The sequence below is a fragment of the Pelophylax lessonae genome, assembly GCF_965119305.1.
Source record: "Pelophylax lessonae genome assembly, chromosome: 10".
Taxonomy (NCBI): domain Eukaryota; kingdom Metazoa; phylum Chordata; class Amphibia; order Anura; family Ranidae; genus Pelophylax; species Pelophylax lessonae.
This window is the reverse complement of record NC_138777.1, coordinates 201,072,732-201,093,889: the sequence shown is the minus strand read 5'-3', so window position 1 is coordinate 201,093,889 and position 21,158 is coordinate 201,072,732. Positions and strand designations below refer to the sequence as shown.

The following is a 21,158-nucleotide window of genomic DNA, read 5'->3' as shown; positions in this document are numbered from 1 at the left end:
CTTAAGGGGGAGGGTGGGATAGGTTGGGTCAGGGGAAGAGGACACGAAGGATAAGTGCACTTATCCTTTAAATAGCCATTGCAGCCATATTTATTTTTAGTTTGGGACAGAATGGGAGAGGGTTAGAACCTCTGTCAGGTTTTCATTGCTGCTTCTCTTGCCCAGGGGTGCTCAACCTTTTGAAGGGCTAGGACCACTTAAGTGATTTGGTAACCGGTCACAGGCCACAATGTAATCTAAGCATGCCCTTACTGTCCTGTGCCCCTATAAGACTCCTAACACAGGGGGTTGAATCTGCTTGCTCAGCTGAGTATCTGTCCGCTGATCCCCCACTGAGCAGAGCTGAGTGAGCAAATGACAGTTTGGTATCCACTCTGCATATGCAGAGCAGACACAAACACAGCCTGCTCTATGGGCCTTCTGACCTGATCTGCCGAGACAAAAGCGCACCAAACCCCAAACCACCAAAGGATATAATAGAAGTCTATGGCTCAGTGCAGATAACCCGCAGTTGCACCGTGCTGCGCCCGCGGATCAGTGTAAAAGCAGCCTAATAACTTTTGCAGACCTCTGATATTATGCCCATTACTACACTGTGATTTCATAAACTTACCTTTTTAATCCTTTAATTCACTTTCTGCAACTGCATGAATCACTACTCTCTGCACGTAGACGGCTATAGAAAATCTTGGTGTCCCAGGCAGAGTGCATTTGGTATCACTGCCTGGGACAGGAGTCATTGCTATAGAGGAAGCATTGGGTTATGTGGCTCTGCTCCCTCTGCAGCCGGGTTCTTCCTCTATCGCTGGCTCCATCCACAACACGGATACTCTGGGATGGCATGTCAGCAACCCGTGATCTGGGCCCACATCAGAGGACCCCACAGGCCACCGGTTCGGTACCCCTGCTTTAGCTCTTGGGTAGATTTTCCCCCACATCCGGTGTGTTCTCTGAACAGAAAGTGAGCAAAATCTCTCCAGCAGTAGCACACAGTGATAAAACATTGTTTTAAAGTATTGCAGTGAAGGGCAAGACCCTTTGTCTGGTTTTTTATTGGTGTTTTTGAGCTCTCCTTAGTTCCCATGTGGTCACCAAGAGAGGAAGTGAGGTGAAATCTTCCCAACAGATGACAGATAAAACCGGACAGAGGTTCCTACCTATCCTCACTCCAACCAAAACAAAATAATTGTGGCTGGAGTTAAGCGGTTTCCTATAGAACTAGAGTGGTCGGTGATGCCATGTGTTTTTGGCTGTCCATTGGTATATTGGGAAGGTGTAGGCTTGTCTTGCTTGTGGTTCTACTTGGTGAATCATCAGGGAGTTCAGCAGCAGAAAGCGAAGCGGTGATCAGGTTATTTTCTGTGTTTTCATGTGATCTCGGAGCAATCTCTTCAGTGTTGTCGCTGAATGTCAGATCAGTTTGAAGCTGTTGTGGGTCTTCCAAGGAGTATGGTGGAGGTTCATCAGTGGGGAGGTAAGATCCTGAGCTTTCTGGAAGCACACACTCATCATAGCTAGAAAAACAGACATCAAGGTTACCGACATAGGCCTTACCCACATATCAGCCAACCAGAAATTATCTTTCACTGCTGAAAAAATAAATCTGACCTAATAATGCAATAGAAACCACTTTCAGATAGGTGGAATGCAATGTGGAAGCAGCATTCCACTACTTTGCTGTTCATCCCCTGGAACAAAGTAAAAAAGCACCATTTAAGCTGCAATTTAATCTGGTCAGAGCGAACACAAGGCTAGAGACTTTCCTTCTGCCCCATGTGACAGCACTCAGGCCTGGTGATTGGCTGCTGAGGCATTGAGCAGTGCATCATTGGAGGAAAGCGAGAGACACATGGACACTATCCATACTGAGAAGTACCAGCTATTTCACTTGTTGCTTTGCCCTGCATCAGCAAAAAAATGAAGGTAATCAAAAGATTGTATACAGTGGGTATTCCTTTCTTGTACATGGAACCATTGTGGCACCTCTAGCAGCATCACACAAACCATTTATTTAACTTACGATCCTTTAGACCCCTTTAGGGTCTGATGGACCTGATCCAAAGCTATCTTAGTCTATAAGCTGCCAAATATTAGTAGATTTGCATCTGATTACCTCTGAGTCTGTCCAGGCCCAAACAAAAAAATGGAAAAGGTCTGCACCCTTCTACATTTTTTTAATGTAAAATGTGAAATAATTGGATATATATATATATATATATATATATAGTATATAAATGGGTTTTGTGCTGTGTTCGTTGTGTTCTTATGGTTAGCGCTGTATTTAATTCCTGACTGCAAGATTTACTATTAGTTAATGTCATTTATATTTTTTTTACGAAACAATTTTATTGTCACAGCTAGCAGTTATCCCTTTCGCGGGTTGAGGTGGCAGGTAGCGGGCCACATCAGCATTATGGTCGCCCTCAGAGGGCCAGCTGTAGTCAGTAGAATAGGTAGCGGGAAGCCCATGTAAGCCCCTGAGCTCAACCTGGACGGCTGGGGGCTGAATTGGCTCTTGATAAGGAAGGAAAGCTGAGATACGCCACTCAGCACTGCAGTAGGGATCTGTTGTTGGTTATATATCTTTACTGGTTTGATTGTTCATCATGTACAGTTGTCAAACTGGCCAATACAAAAATTAATAAAGTATCAACCCAATTCAGGGGAGGAGTGGGCCAGGGGGGCAATTGCCCCCTGGGCTGCTCTGATGGCCCATAAAAAGGCTGCACCGCTTCTGCCACAGACATGCCTAAAGGATTCCTGGTGACGAGAAGTAAAAAGTCTGCACTGCTGACCTACTGAGTGCGATATAAAGACAAGGACAGAGTGCAGGCCTCCCCCCCCCCCAGTATCGATGGTGTAAACTGTGTCTGAACAGAGGCCAGTTTCATGCACCATTGGAGACTCTCCTCCCCTGGCCAGCCCCGATCGAGCTGTCCCAGCTCCTCCCAACCGCCCCCCTGCTGGCCAGGTCAGGAACACAGATTCGGCCAGTGAGTAGAGAATACCTGGAGCTTCAGCTTGGAATGGGCGTCAGGAGGAGGCCGGGAAGAGGGATAGTGGGAGCGATGCCGACTTGCTGCAACATTCGCTGGGCTTCTGGTTTGTACTTGCCCCCTGGGCTGAAGGTTGCCAGTCAGCCCCTGACCCAGTTGAAAGAATTTTGTTGTCGGTGTGGTTATTTCGAGTATTCTTAAGAAGTGAACAGAGGTACAGTCAAGCTCAGGTTTTTAAATGCATCAAAAAAGTGACATCTGTTCTGTTCCACTTGAATCAGCAGGGGATGTTCATGGATCCCCCTGCAGATCAGAAAGGGGCTAATGGGAAGATTTTCATGCAAATAGTAGTGTAGCACGGTCCCCATAGGGCTTGCTGTGTGATGACTTCTTGGGTCTCCCTCTGATTACCTGCAGACAGTCACTAGGGGGGTTTTCACACATCCATCCTTACTCCTGTTTGCTCGATACTCAATAAACAGTCCAGGGTATTTCGTTTTGTATTTATTGTGGAACTTGGATGGGAGAAGGGAATAGTGGGATACTCCAACTGAACTACTCACAGTAGATAATGACAACTCTCACTTGGGCTCACCAGGTTATTTTTGGAAGCAGACACACTGCTTTAACCATGCTGCCACTTGTATGAAGGAATAAAGTCCTCTTACTCTCTCTAGCAGCAGACTTGATGCAAACCACATTATCTTCAGGACACTCTCTAGCATCCCCTTGACTGACACCCGTTTACTGACTCTTGCACAGAAGGGATGGCCCTCACATGACAGGCCCCATGACACAGATCTGTACTCACTGTAGGAAGAATCAGATCCTTTCCAGGGTCTCCCTTTCAGTCAGCTCTGCAGGACCAATGGGTTTAGCTCCTCTCTGACATTCAGGACCTCAGGTTGACTACCCAAGACCGTATGGCAGTTTCTACAGAGGAGGGGCAACCGCCCCCTCCCTCCGAGACCGCGCTCTCCAGCTGAAGACCCCGAGCGCATGTGCCATTGGCATTTATACAGTTACCCAGCATGCATCGATACACTTTCCTCTGCCAATTACCAGAGCTGTAACGATGCCTGTGCCCTCATTTGTCAGGTTTCCTCCCACTGTCCAATATGCCTCCCTTTTAAACCAGTGCAAAACATTCAAACAAGCTGAGCTGAACCTGAGCACCATGAGCAGATCCTACCAATGGATCTTGCTCTCTGGTAGGCAGAGAGCAATATTACTTTACCTGGCAATCTCTCTGGTAAGCAGAAAGACCCAGAACTACAGTGGGTACGGAAAGTATTCAGACCCCCTTAAATTTTTCACTCTTTGTTATATTGCAGCCATTTGCTAAAATCATTTAAGTTCATTCTTCTTCCTCATGAATGTACACATAGCACCCCATACTGACAGAAAAACACAGAATTGTTGACATTGTTGCAGATTTATTAAAAAAGAAAAACTGAAATATCACATGGTCCTAAGTATTCAGACCCTTTGCTCAGTATTTAGTAGAAGCCCCCTTTTGATCTAATACAGCCAGGAGTCTTTTTGGGAAAGATGCAACAAGTCTTTCACACCTGGATTTGGGGATCCTCTGCCATTCCTCCTTGCAGATCCTCTCCAGTTCTGTCAGGTTGGATGGTAAACGTTGGTGGACAGCCATTTTTAGGTCTCTCCAGAGATGCTCAATTGGGTTTAAGTCAGGGCTCTGGCTGGGCCATTCAAGAACAGTCACGGAGTTGTTGTGAAGCCACTCCTTCGTTATTTTAGCTGTGTGCTTAGGGTCATTGTCTTGTTGGAAGGTAAACCTTCGGCCCAGTCTGAGGTCCAGAGCACTCTGGAGAAGGTTTTTGTCCAGGATATCCCTGTACTTGGCCGCATTCATCTTTCCCTCCATTGCAACCAGTCGTCCTGTCCCTGCAGCTGAAAAACACCCCCACAGCATGATGCTGCCACCACCAGGCTTCACTGTTGGGACTGTATTGGACAGGTGATGAGCAGTGCCTGGTTTTCTCCACACATACCGCTTAGAATTAAGGCCAAAAAGTTCTATTTTGGTCTCATCAGACCAGAGAATCTTATTTCTCACCATCTTGGAGTCCTTCAGGTGTTTTTTTAGCAAACTCCATGCGGGCTTTCATGTGTCTTACATGGAGAGGCTTCCGTCGGGCCACTCTGCCATAAAGCCCCGACTGGTGGAGGGCTGCAGTGATGGTTGACTTTCTACAACTTTCTCCCATCTCCTGACTGCATCTCTGGAGCTCAGCCACAGTGTTCTTTAGGTTCTTCTTTACCTCTCTCACCAAGGCTCTTCTCCCCCGATAGCTCAGTTTGGCCGGACGGCCAGCTCTAGGAAGGGTTTCCGGTCGTCCCAAACGTCTTCCATTTGAGGATTATGGAGGCCACTGTGCTCTTAGGAACCTTAGGTGCAGCAGAAATCTTTTTGTAACCTTGGCCAGATCTGTGCCTTGCCACAATTCTGTCTCTGAGCTCTTCAGGCAGTTCCTTTGACCTCATGATTCTCATTTGCTCTGACATGCATTGTGATCTGGAAGGTCTTATATAGACAGGTGTGTGGCTTTCCTAATCAAGTCCAATCAGTATAATCAAACACAGCTGGACTCAAATGAAGGTGTAGAACCATCTCAAGGATGATCAGAAGAAATGGAAAGCACCTGAGTTAAATATATGAGTGTCACAGCAAAGGGTCTGAATACTTAGGACCATGTGATATTTCAGTTTTTCTTTTTTAATAAATCTGCAACAATGTCAACAATTCTGTGTTTTTCTGTCAGTATGGGGTGCTATGTGTACATTCATGAGGAAGAAGAATGAACTTAAATGATTTTATCAAATGGCTGCAATATAACAAAGAGTGAAAAATTTAAGGGGGTCTGAATACTTTCCGTACCCACTGTATACTCTGTCTTCTAGCACCTACCTATGAGGGTGCCACAGTAGTTTGTACAAAACACCTTTTCCAAGTCGGCTGAGCACTGTGCCAAACACAAGGCATGCGGGCCCAATCTGGCAGACCAGGCCATTTCATGTGGCCCTAGCACCTTTCCTGCAGCTGCAACATTCCCTCATCTCTGCCCCCACCTTGTCTCAGCAGTCAGCATGAGAGAGGAGTACAGACCTCCTCTGCCTGCTCCTGCACTTCTCTGTGCCGCCGCAGCACTCCCTTGTCTCCGCCTCCCCTGGTCTAAGCATTCAGCAGAATCCGGCAGCCCTCCTCCAGACGCTTGCAGCAGCACATGGTAAGGGGGGTGCGCTGTGATATAAGGGAGGATGGGGGACTCTTGACTTCTGATAAAGGGGGGCTCTCTGATATTGGGAGGGGGGTGCTCTGACCATCTAGTCTAACAGATACAGCTGGCCCTTTGAGGGTGACCATAATGCTGATGTGGCCCGCAATGAGAATAAATTTGACACCCCTGGTCTAATGCAACCTTTCTCAACCACAGGTCTCTGCAACCCTTGGCTTTCTCCAGAGGTTGCTAAGGGTTTCCTAAAAGAGAAGTATGACCAAAGATTTGTTGGGGGTCAGAGAAGTGCACTTCCTTTTGCTCTCCTGTGACCCAGAGTCAGCTGATGTCAAAGAACTGCTCCAGGTTTTGGAAGGATCCAAACCATATTATTGGGATCCACCCAGCTGCCTGTTTGACCATGTAAGGGCCTTCCTGATTGGACAAATCTTAATTGGATAGATTAGGTAGGATCTGATATTAAATTTTATAAATCTAAAGCTAATTGTACAGAGACTGTATGGTCAGATTGTACTGTGTAAAGGGACATTAAGGGGCTATCTTTCTACTGACCAGAAATGAAAGGAGCATTCTCCTCATCCTATTGACCAGTAGTGATGAGCTAAGGCATGTTCGAGTCCTAGTCTGAAGCCACCTGGGCAAGCCCACCAGGAAGCTGTCATCTGTCACCTGGAGCATTCCCAACCCTACAGCTGTATGCATATAATAGGCATGAGACGTTAAAAAAGGCTGATCCAGTGTCCATAGATAGCCATCTTCTCCATAGGAGCACAAGGTCATCTACATCCAACGCATTGACCGCCACGGTTCTACGCTGTCTAGTTTCTGCCCATAATGTTTTTAAGCTGCTCTGTCTGCAGCCTCCAGCAGATGGTCGGTAAATTCAGATCTGAGAGAAATCTGAAAGCAATTACAACGTTGTGAGTCTGAAATATGCTGCCGGATAATACAGGGGGATGATTACTTCATGGCAGCAGATGCTCCATAGATCCTGCAAAACAAATAAAGACTTCTCTCCTTCGGGAATCATTCTCTTCTGAATACACAGCAGATCACATTAAACTGATAGAATGCAGGTGATTGCAGAATCTCAGAGACTCTATGGAAGGTGGCAGACAGCTTTCTCACAATGCAATTTTCTATACAATCATGCTGTGTTTTGGGGGTAGATTGCTCCCTTCTACACACAGCCGGCCTTAACGTAGACCTTCTCTTGAATAATTATAATAAAGGCACCATTAGAAATGTTGTAAAAAGGAAAGGCAATGATAAAACCAGAGGCGTAACTAGAACCTTCAGGGCCCCGGTGCAAGAAACCATGAAGGGCCCCCCGGACCTTTGGCCGGGGCCCTTACCTTCAGGCCAGGGGCTCTTCCCACTGATCCTGGGGCCGTTTACTCTCGTTGCGAGGCCCTTTATTACGGTCCCGCAGCGGGACCCTTTCACAAGTTCTGCAATGGGCCCCCTTCCTGCCATCTTGGGCCCTTCCCACGGTGGTGGAATGCCAGGGCCCAGTTGCTAGTGTGACCTTTGCGATCCTGGAAGTTCACCCACTGGTGTCAGTAGTTTTTTTTTTTGGTATTTTAATTGTATTATTTTTTTAGCATTTTATCTTATTTTTTACAATGTCACTGACTATGACTCTGTCCATTCAGAAAAGGAAGGAGCTGGTAAATGACATATTTACTGACCCCTTCCTGGTTCTCTGTTGTGACACATCCCCTGCAGCAGCTGGCAGGAGAGGGGAGCTAGCACAGTGGGGGGTGGGGCACAGTGGGGGGGTGCGGGGGGGTGCATAGTGGGGGGGGGACCAGGGGAGCACACAGGGGCCCAGAGACAGCAGAACACAAATTAACTGGATAGGAGGAGTGGCAGGGTCAGCATACAGAGGAACCAATCTCCTCCATTTTCCTCCTGCAGCTACAGGAGGACAGTGATTTCTCTACATGCTGCCCCCCGCCGCCCCTCCTATCCAGGTGTACAGGGGACCTGCACAGGCCCCCTAGAACATGGGGCCGTTTTGCAATTGCAACCCCTGTAGTTACGCCCCTGGATAAAACATACGTTTACTTTAACTCCAGGCTTTAGTTTCCTTCAATAGCTTGGAGATTGTTCCCAAGTAGTCATTTGCAGTAAGGGCTCCTCTCTCCCTTTTACTTGTAATTTGTTGCCTCCCCTCTCTGATGACACACAGGAAGATCCTGTACATTCAGTGCTTTACCTGGGAACAGTCACCTGGGGGGGGGGGGGATACATTTGTCCAAAAATTTCACAAGATATCATATTTTATGAGCAGACTCCCTAGAAGGAACTAGTGATGTAGCCTTCCCAGGCAGCTGGTAATGCTTGACCGCACTCAGGAGTAAATAAACTGGACAGGTTGACGCGTTTCACGACTCTACAGATCACTTACTCATAACTAACCGTTTGGTTATGAGTAAGCGATCTGTAGAGTCGTGAAACGCGTCAACCTGTCCCATGTCTGTGTGATGCACCTATGTGTTTAAGTTTATGGGAATAAAACACTTCCAGTTTATTTACTCCTGGGTGCGGTCAAACTTTCTCTTTGAACACTTGACGATTGGATGGCGGATTCGACCGGCACCGGAGTGCTTTGCCTCACCTGAGCGGCTTTTTTTTGTTGCTACAGCTGGTAATGCTGCCAATGCCTCAGGACACCAGGAAGTGGACAATTAAAGGTAAGTATCTAAAAAAAATCTATTTTTTAGAAATGACTTGAGGGTAATTTGAGAATAGCATACAGGGCTGCATGCGATAAGAGATTTTTGTTTTTGGTGGAAAGGTTTACTTTAGGCCTAGTTTTCACGGCTGTACTTTGTAAAGGCATAAGGTTTATTTTTATGTTAATGCATTTTATTCTGAATGGACACAGGGAGCTGTGACTCGGCTCGGGTGCCCCTATAACAAGCTGCTTGCTGTGGGGGCACTCAACAGGAGGGAGGGGCCAGGAGCAGAGAAGAGGGACCTAAGAAGAGGAGGATCCAGGCTGCTCTGTGCAAAACCAACTGCACAGAGGAGGTAAGTATAACATATTTGTTATTTAACCACTTAAGAACCGGAAGGTTTTACCCCTTTAATGACCAGGCCATTTTTTGTGATATGGCACTGCATTACTTTAACTGACAGTTACCCGGTCGTGCGACGCTGTACCCAAATAAAAATCTAAATTATTCATACCTACTGTGTACTTCTGGCACTTTCAATATTTTATCTTATTTTTAGTCATCTTTACACACATATTAATTATTACTAGTGCAGTTTATTTTATAAATGCATCCACTTTTTTTTTTTTTAAAGGTATTTTTATTGAACAAACAAAACACAACAAAACAAAAATATAGATGATCCTGCGCAGCACAACCTTCCTGTAGCAGTAAATGTGACATGGGGTGGTTGGCAACTGGTTCAGGTCATCAGCATTATGATAACTCACAGGCAGGGGGCACTCTATCATGGCTCTGGCTGGCTCTGTCACAGTGTGTCACATTACATGGCTGCTGGGTGCTGATGGTGGACTTATGACCAATAAGCAGCCATGTTATATGGCACACTGTGACAGAGCCAGCCAGAGCCATGATAGAGCGCCCCCTGCCTGTGAGTTATGATACCATCCATGATGCCAGAGAGACAGACACAGTGCAATGTAGTCTATTCACAGACACCCACAAAGCACACCGGTGTTAAAGCCTTGAAGGGACTGGCAGCCCCATGATTGGATCCGCTTCCCCTCTGTTCCTGCTGCTGGACACGGTCAGCTGAGCTCAGCTGCCTCTCTCTGCCTGTCACAGCCACCGCCGCCCGCCTCACAGCCTCTCAAGTCTCACTCTCCGGGTGAGGAGCCGAGGAAGATCACTCTGCCGGGGAAAGAAAAGAGATAGGCAGGCCGGCAGTTGGCCAGAACTTGAGCCAAGGCAGAAGAACATGCGAATGGGCATGAGCGGAATGAGCATGCGCCCGAAACTGAAGAAATAGTCCAGTCGCTCCGACCAGCACATGATCATCAGAAAGGGGCACAGATAATAAAAAAAATACACCCCATAAGCAGGTAGGAGCGGCGGAGCGCGTGCGGGGGGGGGGTGTAATTTATAATTGTTTTTTTAAATTCTGCACTGATTGTCTTTGTGGTTAGTGTCCTGAAGAATCAGTGTTCATTGAGTCTGCTGGCAGAGCAAGCAAAGGACTTATTCTTCCATACAAGTGCTTTATAGTTCAGCAGAGGGTCTGCTATTCAGTTCAACCAGGCGAGGCAAAGTGAGAGTCACTTTGGGTGGAGGGCATGTGGAACCCAGATTACTTTAGAGAGGTCGGGAAACTTCTTGTCCAGCTTTCCCGGCCCTCTTATGTGTAAGTAACCCTGTGTCTATTAGGGGCACAGGGGGACCAAGAACCCCAGTAGGGTCTGCACTAATCAGACTCGCTGTACAACCACAGCGCATTTCGTGTTACTCCGGTTATCCTGGGTTCTATATGTGTGGTTTGTGTTTGTGTTGAAAGAATGAAGGGACTCTTTCACTTGGGACAACAATATTTCTGAATAATATCCCTCAAGAAATATATAAAGATAAATCATTTGACTTTTCAGATTGCTTGAATATTGTTGGAGTGTCTCATAGACCCTTGCTAAATAGTGAGGTGGGGAGGGGTTTGTTATTGATAAGTGCCTGTATCCCATTGTTCTATTGTTTCGGTCTGCCTTAAGATCAACCTATTATGAGATGTATATGTGTTTGTGGATTGGCTGCTAAGGGGGAGGGGGGTTGTCCCACACAGTATATCTTTTTGTGCCTGTGTTTTTAATAAACAGTCTTATCCTGGAAGGTTCCAAAACTTATACAAGTTAAGTTGTCGGCTAGCTTTGTATGTAGGGCGGCTGGAAAATCTGATACCTATGTTCATGACTGGGAGGAAGCCGTATACTGACGGAAGTCCACAAGTACAGTGTGGGACGCGGTTCCGTTACAGTTGTCCTCCTCTGTGCATAGTTAAGGGAATTGTAAAGTCTCAATGTTTTTCACCATAATGCATTCTGCAGCTGCCCCCAGACCCCTCGTTATTCTTACCTGCATCCAAACGTTCCAGTGATGAGCACGAGCCCAGCAGCTCCAGCAGCTGTCTCGGGTCCTCAGTGGATAGATTAATAGCAGCCAATGGCTCCCACTGCTGTCAATCAAATCCAGTGACACGCGAGTGGGGGGTGGAACCGAGTTCTCCTGTCTGTGTTAATGGACGCAGCAGCAGGACTCTGGAGCGCACCTGCACGGGTGCCCCTATGAGAAGTGGTTTTGTGTGGGGCGCCCGATGAAGAGGAGGAGCCAGAAGCGACATCTGGGGCACCCCAGAAGAGGAGAATCGGGGGTGCTTTGTGCAAAACCAGCAGGTAAGTATAACATGTTTGTTATGTAAGAAAAAAAAAAACCTTTGCAATCACTTTAAAGTTGGGAGTATCCCACTAATCCCTTCTCCTATCTACGTTCTACCAATAAATACGAAAAACAAATCCCTTAGACTGGTGATTCGATAACGAGCAGGTGAGTGTGTACCTGGTGAAAAGCAACTGGCTGCAGGCTCATCAGAGGGTGACCCAGGGAAATCTATACTCAGAGACCCCTACGGGGGCAGTGCTATATTAACAAAATTGTAATTATAAAAAAAATATGTGTTCCATCATCACAAGCAGATGTGCTCCAGGATCACCAGATTACAGCCAAAGGGAGTATGGTGAACTGGTACACTGCAACAATTCCTAATGAAAAGCTCCATCACTCAGCAGGTTGGATATGCTCCCTGGTTGCACCTCAGGATGTCATTTTCAGTTTTGACTGTAATGTACCTTTTTTTAATATCCCCGTAGCCCCTAATTCCTCTTAGGAACCGTTCACACTGACATTCGGTTAATGTCACCATCGCACCAAGCGATCAAAACAGTTCATCTATTAAATTCTGCCACTACTTAATTTAAACTAAATTCACCGTGAAGGGCAGCAAGAAGTCTTCTGTCTGAGCCTCTAATCTTTCCCTCTCCATTTCACATCAAATAAAGCAGATGAGCACTATGATATCAACCACACCGGTATTTCATTCATTCTCCTAATAGGACATATTAGCATGATGGCCATTTATCCCGCCTGTCAACTGTGATTTACGTAAATCGTCCCTTCACTGACTCGCAGAGAGAAAAAAAATAGAAGTTAATGCAGTATTTATTCCAAATCTAATTTGAAACATGGTAAAATAAAAAATGGACAAACTCAGTGGCCAGCAAATTGAGTAGAGGTTAAGTAAATTAAACGATTAGTGTCCTAGAACCTACCACCAATCAATGTCTTATTGTGAAGGCATATCTTGTGCAGAGGGTGCCTGTTAGTTTATCGGCTGTTTTTGTGCTTATTTTATTTAAAGATAAACCCCATGATTCTGTGCAGTTTAGACCAGCCTTTCTTAACCACTTTACCGCTGAGTACTACTGCGGCTAAGTGGCTCTTGTAGGTCTGACGACGTAGACCTACGTCGCCAGACTCCTCCCCCTGTAGGCAGCGCTCCCGCTGTTTTCATTCACAGCGGGAGTCGGGCCAGGGGAGGAGGGGCGCCGATCGCCGCTGCTCTGCCCCGATTGTGTAAACAGAGCGGGCGGATCTCCTAAGTGACAGGGAGTGACAGATCGGAGTGTTTAGCATAGCTGAACATCCGATCTGTCCCTGGCTCACTCAGTCACCTCCCCCCACACACGTTAGTAAGCACCAGGCATACATTAACCCCTCCCTCTCCAATAAAATTAACCCCTTCCCTGCCAGTGTCATTTTTACAGTAACAGTGCATATATATAGCACTGATTACTGCAGTAATGTCACTGGTACCCCCAAAAGTGTCAAAAATGTCAGTCAAGGGTCCGATCTGTCCGCCGCAATGTCGCAGTCCCGCAAAAAAAATCGCAGATCGCCGCCATTACTCGTTAAAAAAAAAAAACACCAAAAATGACATAAATCTTTCCCTTAGTTAGTAAACGCAATAACTTTTGCGCAAACCAATCAAAATACGCTTATTGCGATTTTTTTTACCAAACATAGGTAGCAGAAAACAAATTGGCCAAAAATTTTAAAAAAAATTGGTTTTTACATCTTTTTTGGGGGGAATTTCATATAAAAAAATGTTAAAAATATTGCTATTTTTTCAAAATAAACGCTCTTTTTTTGTTTATAGCGCAAAAAGTAAAAATCACACAGGTGATCAAACACCACCAAAAGAAAGCTCTGTTTGTGGGAAAAAAAAGGACGTAAATTTCGTTTGGGTACGGCGTCGCATGACCGCGCAATTGTCAGTTAAATTTGCACAGCGCCGAATCGCAAAAAGTGGCCCAGACGCAAGACAGCAAAATGCTCTAGTGGTAAAGTGGTTAATCATGGTTCTGTGGGTGCTCTGGGTTCTTTGAGTAGTCCCGGATTAATCTCCTGCCTAAAAGAGCCTCCCACCAGCATCACTCGGCACATCTAACTGCATTGCACCAGTGAAGCTTCTCTTTTCATATCTCAGACACCACTGACACTAATGATCACGTTAGGTGTCTATATGGGGCAATCCTCTCATTGACCACCTTTGTTAGAAGCCTTCTTCCCACCAACCACCCATGTATTTGGGGCATTACACTAACCACCGCTATAATGAGCATTCTTTCTATTGATCATAAGTGTAAAAATATAATTTTTTTTAGCAAACATTCCTTGAGACCTAAACATTCCAAGGGGTCTTTCATAATAAAAAGGCTAAAAGAGAAGCATGGACTTTTTTTTTTCAGAATCATGCCTACCTATTTGGATGCAGTGCTGGTGGTCCAATGCTGTATCTATTCCCCTGGCTCTAACACTGAGAACCGATCGATCAAACACCACCGATTGCTCGGTTCTCAGGGCTCCCCGAGCAGAGAGCTGGGGACTGGAAGTTCAGAGCTGTGGAGGGGCGGGGGGAACTGGCTCAGGCTCTCAGCGGCTCGCTAAGAGTGCTGGTCCATGCATGTGAGCAGATCCCAACTTCATTGTCGCAATTTTGTCTGAGCCTGGACGGGCTCTGTGACGTCAGCCGACAGCAGGCTTCAGCCCGCTGTCTGCTGAAAACAGGTCACAGGAGTGCAGAACGAACTTTGGCTGTACTTCTACTTTAAGAAAGGTTGGTTTAGACCAGGCCCGGAACCACAGGCAATGCGGCCTACTGCCCCCTGACAATTTTTTTTTTGCTGGGGAGGAAGGAAGTTGGGTCGGGGGCATGGCCACAGCAGCTTCCAACTAACTGTAGGCAGAGGCTGCCTTGGAGGGGAGGGGTGGAGTCGAGAATGTGCAGTGTTTCGGACTCCTACCACCATGACCACTTCAAATCACTGAAGTGGTCATAGTGGTTAGTTTTCCTTTATTATCTCTCAGAAAAAGTAAACCTCTGTATACTGATTCCATTTCATTTGATCATCCTCTAGTTGTGCTAAATTAGTGCGGGGGGTACGGCGGCATGGGAAGGGCGCAGCGGCATTTTATTACTTGTATACCTTAAATATAGTATATATTTTATATGCGGCCCGAGAAAATTTCTGTGCACTCAATGTGGCCCAGAGAAACCAAAAGGTTGGACACCCATGGTTTAGACCCTCATCACCCTTTACCCATCCTCAATAAAATTGACTTTAAAGATTTAAAACAAAAGTCTTAAGCCGGCCCTATGTGGATCGAAAATCAGCTGGTTTAGTGGGTACCGGCCTAATTTTTATCCATTTATGAGCAGCTGTACACAAATCATTCCACCGTTCGACTTGTGTACAACCAGCCTGTTGTTTTTTTCCGAACGATTAGTGCCTCCATCTATAGCTGGCAGCACTATTCATTATGTTCTGCTGGCAGGGAAGGCTTTTCGCACTTGCTTCCAGTAGAACACAATAGCACTGTGGGAGAAATTCCCCCATCCACACTGACTGTGCTGTTCAGGGGAATTGAGCATTTTTTTTCCTTCCACCCATGGTTAAAGTTAACCTAAAATCTCATAAATATCCAACGGCATTGATCGTTCGGAAATAACCCGACAAGCTGGTTGTACCCAAATTAAGTGATAGATCAACTTGTGTACAACAAGCTGCTGTAAATGGTCCCTGCTGAACAGGCCAAATTTTGATCCATTGACATGGAAACTTGTACTCTTAACCAGACGCCTTTGTGGCAATACAGGAGCACAACTGGGAAAAAGGGATAGATCGTTGTCACTCTATAACAAGAAGTGCCTGAACAAGGACAGGAATACCAGTTACTATTTTAGTGAAAGTTACTTAAAAATAGGAAAATGACCTTTGAATAAGAAAATACATTAAGGGCCTGGTTTGGATTGGTTGACTGACTGACAGCAGAGATGAGTCACTAATTGTTAAGACACTGGTGGGTTCTCTCTCCTAACAACCGTTACAAATTGCAGGCAAAAACGCACCAAAAAACGTATATATAATGCATTATTGGTGCTACTCCATTGAAGTCTGTGGGGCCAAAATCGTAATGCAGTTGCACCAAAGTGGTGCAGGGACCTTTTCTAATTTGCATTGTAGTTGTGTTGCATTGATGTGAATGGGAACTATTGAAAATAATGTGATTTTCCTTATCATGTGATTCTGTGCGAATAAACAAGCACAATATTCCCAAAGCAACTGTTCCTGAAAATGGCTGTAAAATGGATGAAGGAGAGACTACCTGCTAGAAACCAAAGACATTCAAGGTGAGAAATATGTCACTAGCACACCAAGGATCTCCAGAGCAAATCCAAAACTTAATTTAGTGATCACATCATAGTTATGTAGCACCCTCCTAGGTAGGTGCTAGTGAGAGATTATAGTTTTGAGCTCTGTCTGCTTACCAGAGGGGCTGCAGGTAAATCTATATTGTTCTCTGCCTACCAGAGAGCAGGGTCTGTTAGTGAGGTCTGCTCAATGTGCTCAGTATGCAATTCATTGTGTCTAGAGAAGTGTTTCACACTGGTCCAATAGGGAGCCATGTTGGACAGTGGGAGGAAACCTGACAAATGGATGCATAAGCTTTGATACAGTCCTGATGATTGGCAGAGGGCAGGTCACCTCTGTGCATTCTGTAATACTGTATAAAAGTCAGGAGCACATGTGCTACGAGGTCTTTGGCAAGAGAGCAGAGTCCCGGAGGGAGGGGGGTGGCTGCCTCCTTCTCTGTAGAGGTGCCATGCGGTCGCAGGAGGTCGTCCTGAGGGCCAGAGGAACGGATGAGAGAAGCTGAACCCAGAGGTCCATGAGAGCTGAGTGAGGGGGAGAAACAGGAGACCTTGGGACCACAGTATCGTGAGTACAGGGACTCGTATCAAGGGGCCTGACCTGAGGGGGGCCACCCCACGTGTAGAATAGTCAATAGACATGTGTCAGCAGTGAAAGTGAAGAGAAAGAGGATGCTAGCGAGTGTGTCCTGAAGATAATTGCTAGTCCACCAAGTCATCTTACAAGAGAAAAGAGACTTAATCCAAATTCACCCATAGTGGCAGGGTGATTCAACAGCCTTGCTGTACCTGAAGATAGGAGTCCTCAACCATTGTGCATAGTTAATCTGGAGTATCCCACTATTCAATACTCCTATCCCTAATTTATAATAAACACAAATCAACCAAAATACCCCTGGACTGATTATTGGAGCGAGCCAAGGAAGGAGAAAGTAAGGACTTGAAACTGCAATTTTTGTATGTTGGTAACTTGCGGGGGCAGTGCTACAGTTACAAAGGCAACGTTTTGTAGCCTTGCAGGACCCCTTCATCAGGCATAGCTATACTGTAACTATGATGTGATCACTGAATAAAGCTTTGGACTTATTTTGGAGATCCTTGGGTGCTGGTGACATATTTTTGTGTCTGAGCGACTGATGTCGTACCTGAAATCCTACTAGCGTGAACAGGGCCTTAAAGCGGAGGGAAACCCATCAATTTAAAAAAACAGTTGCATTCCCGACATGTGCCAGGAATGTAACTGGTTGTGCTCTCAACCAAACCGTGAAACCATCCGATGGCTGGTGTCATAACTGATCACATGGGCAACATCATGGCAGTTAAAGATTACCCACTTCAGCCCCAGAAGGTTTACCCCCTTCATGACCAGGCCATTTTTTGATACAGCACTGCGCTACTTTAACTGACAATTGCACGGACGTGCGACGATATACCCAAATAAAATTGATGTCTTTTTTTCCCAAAAATAGAGCTTTCTTTAGGTGGTATTTGATCACCTGTGCGGTTTATACTTTATGCTATAAAACATACTCAATAAAAAATTCTGCTACATATTTTTGATAAAAAAAAAATCCAAATAAGCGTTTATTGATTGGTTTGTGCAAAGGTTATAGCGTCTATGAACTTTGTGATATATTTATGGAATTTTTATTTATTTTTTACTGGTAATGGCGACGATCAGAAATTTTTAGCGGGACTGCGACATTGCGGCGGACAAATCAGACACCTAACTGACAATTTTGGGGGACCAGTGACAATATTACAGTGATCAGTGCTAAAAAAGAATGCATTGTCACTGTAATAATGACACTGGCAGGGAAGGGGTTAACATCAGGGGCGATCAAACGGTTAAGTGTGCTTCTAGGGAGTGCTTTCTAACTGTGTGGGGGGTGATAATGCTTTGACTGGAAGAAGACAGAGATCAGTGTTTCCGCTTAGAAGACACACAAGATCTCTATCTTCCCCTTTCACAGAACAGCGGTCTGCCATGTTTACATAAGCTGACCGCTGTTCTGCCTCTCCTGAGAATGATCCGCCAGACTCGCTGATTGGCTCCCGCTGTGTCCAATCACAGCGGGAGCGGGCCGCCTGCCGTGCGGGTGCGCACCCCAGAACCCACTGCAAAAAAATCACGTACAGTTACGTGATTTCACACAGGAGGGCCGCCCTGCCGCAGTATATCTGTGTGGAGCGGTCCTTAAGGGGATAAGCAGAGGCCAAGATGGCAGCTTCCTTGGCTATTAAAACGATAGGGTTTACTTCCTACATTAATTATCTTTCTGTTACAAATTCTTGCATGCTACAAATCCTTATAATTATTTTTCTGTTACAAATAGAATTTATTTACAAATGAAATAAAATATTTTTTAATTGTATTTTTCTTTATTGTGACACAGAAAAAAAACAGGCAAAACCTATGAATAATTTCTGTTGATAGCATGATTGAACTACTAAATATTCTTATGCAGTCTAGTCTATGTTGGAATCCATCAAATTCAGTTCTTACCGTGGTGGAAAATCTGGATAGGAAACGCTAAGGCCTAGATATGATGCAAAATCTAAGGCTGGAGACATGTCCCCTGTACAGACGGAACTCAGATCTCCGAAAGAAGGTGCATAGGATATTCCATCTGTGAACAGATAACAATATGTCACTTTGGAGTAATGGTGGTCCTTCCTACTAGCCCATTGTTCTGCGGTAGCTGCCATTATGGTAATAATACTATGGGGTTATTTTATGGGACTCGAAAATAAAGTTATTTGACCCCCTACCTTCATTTTAATGAAAATGAACTCAATGAAACACTATTCCTTTCTAAATGGTTCTAAAAATCTGACCCCAGCAACTCATGAACGGCTCGGTTTTTGTTCCCTATCCATGAATACGAAGTCCACTCTCTCCTGCAACTCAGTATTTTGTTTTTGAAAAAAGAAAATGGATAGGGAACACAGTTGAGCGCTTGTTCCTGAGTTGCCAAAGCTACGCTTCCACTGCTCGTTATATCCTGACGTCTGCAGGATGGAGAAAGTAGGGTAATGGAATAAGTAGGTTGAGAAGTAAGCATTACCCAGTGCCGACTCAGGGAGAGGAGAGAACATTGACAACAGCTGCTATGCCTGGGCGGTAACGTCACCCATAGACTTATTATTGGGCACATTTTTAACGGCTGTCCCTCCTCTGCCCTGAGGCTGGCGCTGTGAGCCAATCATGCGCCAACTCAGGGAGAGGAGAGAGCATTGACAACAGCTGCAATGCCTGGGTGGTAACATCACCCATAGATTTACTATTGGGCACATTTTTAACGGCTGTCCCTCCTCTGCCCTGAGGCTGGCGCTGTGAGCCAATCATGTAACCAGACGGGAGCTCCCAGGAAATCGGTACTGGAAATAGATGGTTGAACCAAGGTTTTATGAACTTCTAAGGCAGGGGAGGACTGGGCCAGGGGGCAGATGGGCAATTGCCCCCCGGGCCACTGTAATGCCCTTTAAAAAGGCTGCACTTCTTCTGCCACAGACATGCCTAAAGGATTTCTGGTGAAGAGAAATAAAAAGTCCCCACTGCTGACCTACTGAGTGCAGGATGAAGATAAGGACAGAGCACATACCTCCCCCCTAACATGGATAGTGTAAACTGTGTCTGAACAGAGGGCGGTTCCATGCCCCACTGGAGACTCTCCTCCCCTGGCCAGCCCTGACCGAGCTGTCCCAGCTCCACCCTGGTGGCCAGGTCAGGAACCTGGATTTGGCCAGTGAGTAGAGAGTACCTGGAGTGGAGCTTCAGCTTGGAATGGGGGTCAGGAGGAGGCCAGGAAGAGTGAGAGTGGAAAGAGGCACCATGGGCCTCTGGTTTGTACTTGTCCCCTGGGCCGAAAGTTGCCAGTCAGCCCCTGTTCTAAGGCATGTTATTCCCAGTGCACTGGGCTCCTTATGCATTTTAAACATGTAACAGTCAGAAGGTCTGATGCAGTCACTCATACGTATGTCCTTTCTGTCCAAGAATAATAGGGCAGTGTCATTCATACCAAAGCTTGGATTTTGAAGGCGCCAGTCTCTTTCCCTTCCATCCTTCCTCAGGCTACCAATGATGATGGTGACGCATGAAAGAAAGAGAACCAGTCCAATTACAATTCCTGCTACGACCAGTGGGGACACCAGCAATGTGGAATCATGGCTACTTCTCATGTAACCAAAATACTCAGGAAGTGGGTTACTCTGGTTTAAGTAAATCTCTGAAAAACAGATTGGAAAGTATAACTACAACAATAAATAAAAGATTAAAAAAAAACACACAAATATTGAGTTAGATTTGGCAGCTATAGCATTACAGTTACTAATCTTCATCACAATGTAAGACTTGAGTACCACAAAATACAATTGGCGTGGTGTAGTATACCAAACCATACAATCAGAAACCAATTCAAAATGCTATTCAATACTACTGAAAGGTCATTTCTGATTGGTTGCCAAAGGTTTCTGCCAGACTTCTCCAGTGAAGGGAAGGGGTTGGTTTGAGCTAGGGACTGCGCTGGACAGATTTGATTATATTAGTCTGTATTAGTGGTATTGAGTGGTTTCGTGGATAAATGGAGGTCTTTTGACTCCATTTGAGAGTCTTGACTGCTACCTGAACTTGTTCGACTCTGATGTTGCTTCATAAAAAGAGATTTTCAAATAAGAAAAGAAGAGCCCCTGGTGTCTGAAGTGAAGCCACATCTGATGCAAGGATATCAATAATTTATTGAGAATCAAAAATAAACAAAATGAGTCAATGCATTTCGTAAGGGCTATAGGTATGAATCAACGGAGATAGGTGGGCTCCATGGTGGAACTTGCTGCCTTTGTACTGTTCCAGCCATCATCTATCAGTACAAGGCTCTTTACAAAGACACAAATACCACCATGGAGCACACCTATCTCCTTTGATAACTACCAATAGCTCTGAAGAAACGCGTTGGCTTGATTTTTTTATTCTTGATTTTCAATAAATAATCGATATCCTTGATTCAAGTGTGGCTTCACTTTGGACACCGGGCACTCCTCTTTTCCTATGTAAAAATCCCTTCTAATGGAGGAAAGCATCATTCCTAAGAGTCATAATGGAGTACTAGGCCAGCATGAAAAAAGG

General features: G+C 45.5%; 1 protein-coding gene across 3 annotated transcripts in view; it reads right to left on the bottom strand.

Annotated features, from left to right (window-relative positions):
- Nucleotides 1–906: 906 nt before the first annotated feature.
- Nucleotides 907–21,158, bottom strand: part of BEAN1 (brain expressed associated with NEDD4 1) — a 46,129-nt gene continuing 25,877 nt past the window's right edge. For 2 of the 3 annotated variants that reach the window (XM_082269715.1, XM_082269714.1), the window contains 3 exons: nucleotides 20,056–20,262; nucleotides 18,540–18,663; nucleotides 909–1,514 (listed from right to left, as the gene is read on the bottom strand). In XM_082269715.1, the coding sequence (XP_082125841.1) occupies nucleotides 1,211–1,514; nucleotides 18,540–18,663; nucleotides 20,056–20,262 (635 nt within the window). In that variant the 3' untranslated portion in view covers nucleotides 909–1,210. Of the gene's footprint in view, nucleotides 1,515–18,539; nucleotides 18,664–20,055; nucleotides 20,263–21,158 lie in introns of all 3 variants that reach the window. The other variant, XM_082269716.1, reaches the window with a different exon arrangement.